Here is a 2,862-nt window from a genome sequence, read left to right as displayed (position 1 = left end):
TTTCTGCCAGTAACTGCTGGAAGTTATTTAATGCAGCTGGAGGCTTACATTGTCCGTCATTATGGCCGGCAAAGTGCGAAATGTTTCATTTTACTGCTGTGATCCCTTTAGTCTAAGGACTGATAACATTCAGCTGAAGAGATTCGAAAGTGCATTTTACTATCATTAGAACAATGGCATAATAGGCACATTATGAGGTGTACCGGGATACCCGGTTTATGCCGTGAGACCACCTTAAGGACTTGTTTTTCTACGAAGTCACTTCTGGGGTGTGAGGAAAATCTTTTCAGCTGAAAATGATTGGTCCTCCATGGGGTGATTATTCCCCCCAGCCCAAGTCTTCCTGATAAATCCTCACCGCCGTCCCCCAAACAGCCCCAGTTGTAGCTGTTTTGGAGAAAATGAAGCAAGGAAATAAAGGAATGATGGAGGATGAGCGGGCTGTGGTGTTGCAGGACTGGCTTAGCTTGCTGGTGGGGGTAGGGAGGTGGGGAAGAGAAGAGTGCTTCCACTTCTGGTGTGTTGCTCCATGCCTTCTCCCATCCCCCTGACTCGCTTCCTTCCCCGAGAGTTTTCCCCCTCCGTAGACTCGCGGCCATGCAGCAGCCCCTTGGAGCGGCCTGGCCCAGCCGGGGCCCTCTCCCTGGGCGGGACGCCTTTCCCCAGAGCCCGCCGGTTACCCCCGCGGCTGGCCTGGTGTTCCATCGACTGGGAACGGGTGTGTTTCCTTCAGAGGCTGGGGACCGGGGGGTTCGGCTCCGTCTACAAGGCCACCTACCACGGGGTCACGGTGGCCGTCAAGGAGGTGAAGAAGTACAGCAAGAACCGGCTGGCGTCCAGGCAGAGCTTCTGGGCCGAGCTGAACGTGGCCCGGCTCCGCCACGCCAACGTCGTGCGGGTCGTGGCTGCCAGCACGTGCACCCCCGCCGATCATAACAGCCTGGGGACCATCATCATGGAGTATACGGGCAGCAGCACCCTGCATCACCTCATCTACGGGGCCGGCCCTTGCCAAGAGGAGGGCCTGGGCCGAGAGTGCTTAAACCTGGCTACCTGCCTGAGGTACTCTCGGGACGTCGCGAGCGGCTTGCTCTTCCTTCACTCCCAAGGCGTCGTCCACTTGGACCTGAAGCCGGCCAACATCTTGATTACTGAGCAGGACACCTGCAAAATCGGTGACTTCGGCTGCTCCCAGAGACTAGAGGATCTGGTGGGCTCCGGAACCCAGCACTGCCATTTGGGGGGCACCTACACCCACAGAGCCCCGGAGCTCCTGAAGGGAGAGACGGTCACCCCCAAAGCAGACATTTACTCGTTCGCTATAACCCTCTGGCAGATGGCCACCAAGGAGGTACCTTATTCGGGGGACCGCCACTACGTGGTCTATGCTGTGGTGGCCTATAATCTGCGCCCTTCCCTCTCAGCCTCCATCTTCTCCGACTCCCCGCCCGGCCAGAGGCTGGAGCGCCTCATCGACCGCTGCTGGGCGTCCAGCCCCCCGCGTCGACCCGGCGCCGAGCTCCTCCTTCGCGACCTCGATTCCTTGAGTGCCGATTTGGGCCGACTTCACTCCTGAAACCCGCACCCGAAACAGATGAGCTCTCTTTTGTATTTTACCCGTCTTGTTCTCGTTCCTGGTCTTCTTGTTCTTTCGGTTCAAGAAGGGGGCGGGGTAGAGGGAGGAAAATATGCTGTGGAATGGAAGTTAAACTCTTATAAAAAATAAAGTGACTTTAAAAACCACTTTGTTAGCCCTAGTTGAATCGCTTGACTAGAAAAACCCTGGCCCGGTTTTTAATCAATGCCCGCTGTTGGGTAGGGACTGTCTCTATGTGTTGCCGACTTGTACTTCCCAAGCGCTTAATACAGTGCTCTGCACACAGTAAGCGCTCAATAAATACGATTGATTGATGCTTACTCTGTGCAGAGCACTGTTCTAAGCACTTGGGTTAGTACAAAAGAGTTAATAGATATGATCACTGTCCTTGAGAAGCTTAATACTGGCATTTATTAAGCGCTTACTATGTGCAAAGCACCGCTCTAAGCGCTGGGGAGGTTACAAGGTGATCAGGTTGTCCCACGGGGGGCTCACAGTCTTCATCCCCATTTTACAGATGAGGGAACTGAGGCCCAGAGAAGTTAAATGACTTGCCCAAAGTCACACAGCTGACAATCAGCGGAGCCGGGATTTGAACCCATGACTTCTGACTCCCGAGCCCGGGCTCTTTCCACTGCTTCTGGTCTAGGAACTCCCCTCAAAGCAGTGAACTTCCAGCTCTGCCTCTTTGAACCTGCTCCATTTTAACAGATCCACGCTGTTAAACCTATGCCAACGCACAACCTTATTTATAAATGAGGGATTTGATCAAATGAACTTAGTTGAAATTAAAAGGAGTCCACGGACTTCAGAGTCATTTCTAGAAGCCTAGGCAATGCTTTGTCTCCCTATGAAATTAATTGTTCCCAATTCCAAAGAATTTAAGCCAGCAGCTGTTGATCAAATTAGATATATCTATAAATACAATTATTTTAAAGCCCTTCTAAATCCTTTCTGATTCTTAAAACTCTGTTTATGCTGAGTTAATAATGAGAACCCGGTAATGCAAAATTGATGCCTGCCTTACTAAACTCCCTCAGTACTGAAAAAATTCGTCAAGCGATTGTGTTCCTGCTAATACTGAGCTGGCATCTAGCTATTTTGGTTTTCAGGGTTAAAAAAAAATGGGAAAACTGAGCAACTTTGAAGTTTGAAATAAATGAGGGCTTGAAGCTTTGCATCCTTGTTTCCTTAAGGTATCATGAAAAAAGATGATATAAATGACACACAATGTCATGCTCTGAAGCAGTTATAGGATGGAGGGA

General features: G+C 51.0%; 1 protein-coding gene across 1 annotated transcript; it reads left to right on the top strand.

The window, feature by feature from the left end:
• The first annotated feature begins 499 nt into the window (after nt 1-499).
• Nucleotides 500-1,694, top strand: MOS (MOS proto-oncogene, serine/threonine kinase). Its single transcript, XM_038766757.1, has one exon. The coding sequence runs from the start codon at nt 530-532 to the stop codon at nt 1,574-1,576; it is 1,047 nt and encodes a 348-aa protein (XP_038622685.1). The 5' UTR covers nt 500-529; the 3' UTR covers nt 1,577-1,694.
• The last annotated feature ends 1,168 nt before the right edge of the window (nt 1,695-2,862 follow it).

Source organism: Tachyglossus aculeatus, chromosome 25 (assembly GCF_015852505.1).
Source record: "Tachyglossus aculeatus isolate mTacAcu1 chromosome 25, mTacAcu1.pri, whole genome shotgun sequence".
Taxonomy (NCBI): Eukaryota; Metazoa; Chordata; class Mammalia; order Monotremata; family Tachyglossidae; genus Tachyglossus; species Tachyglossus aculeatus.
This window is presented reverse-complemented; position numbering and strand designations above follow the sequence as displayed.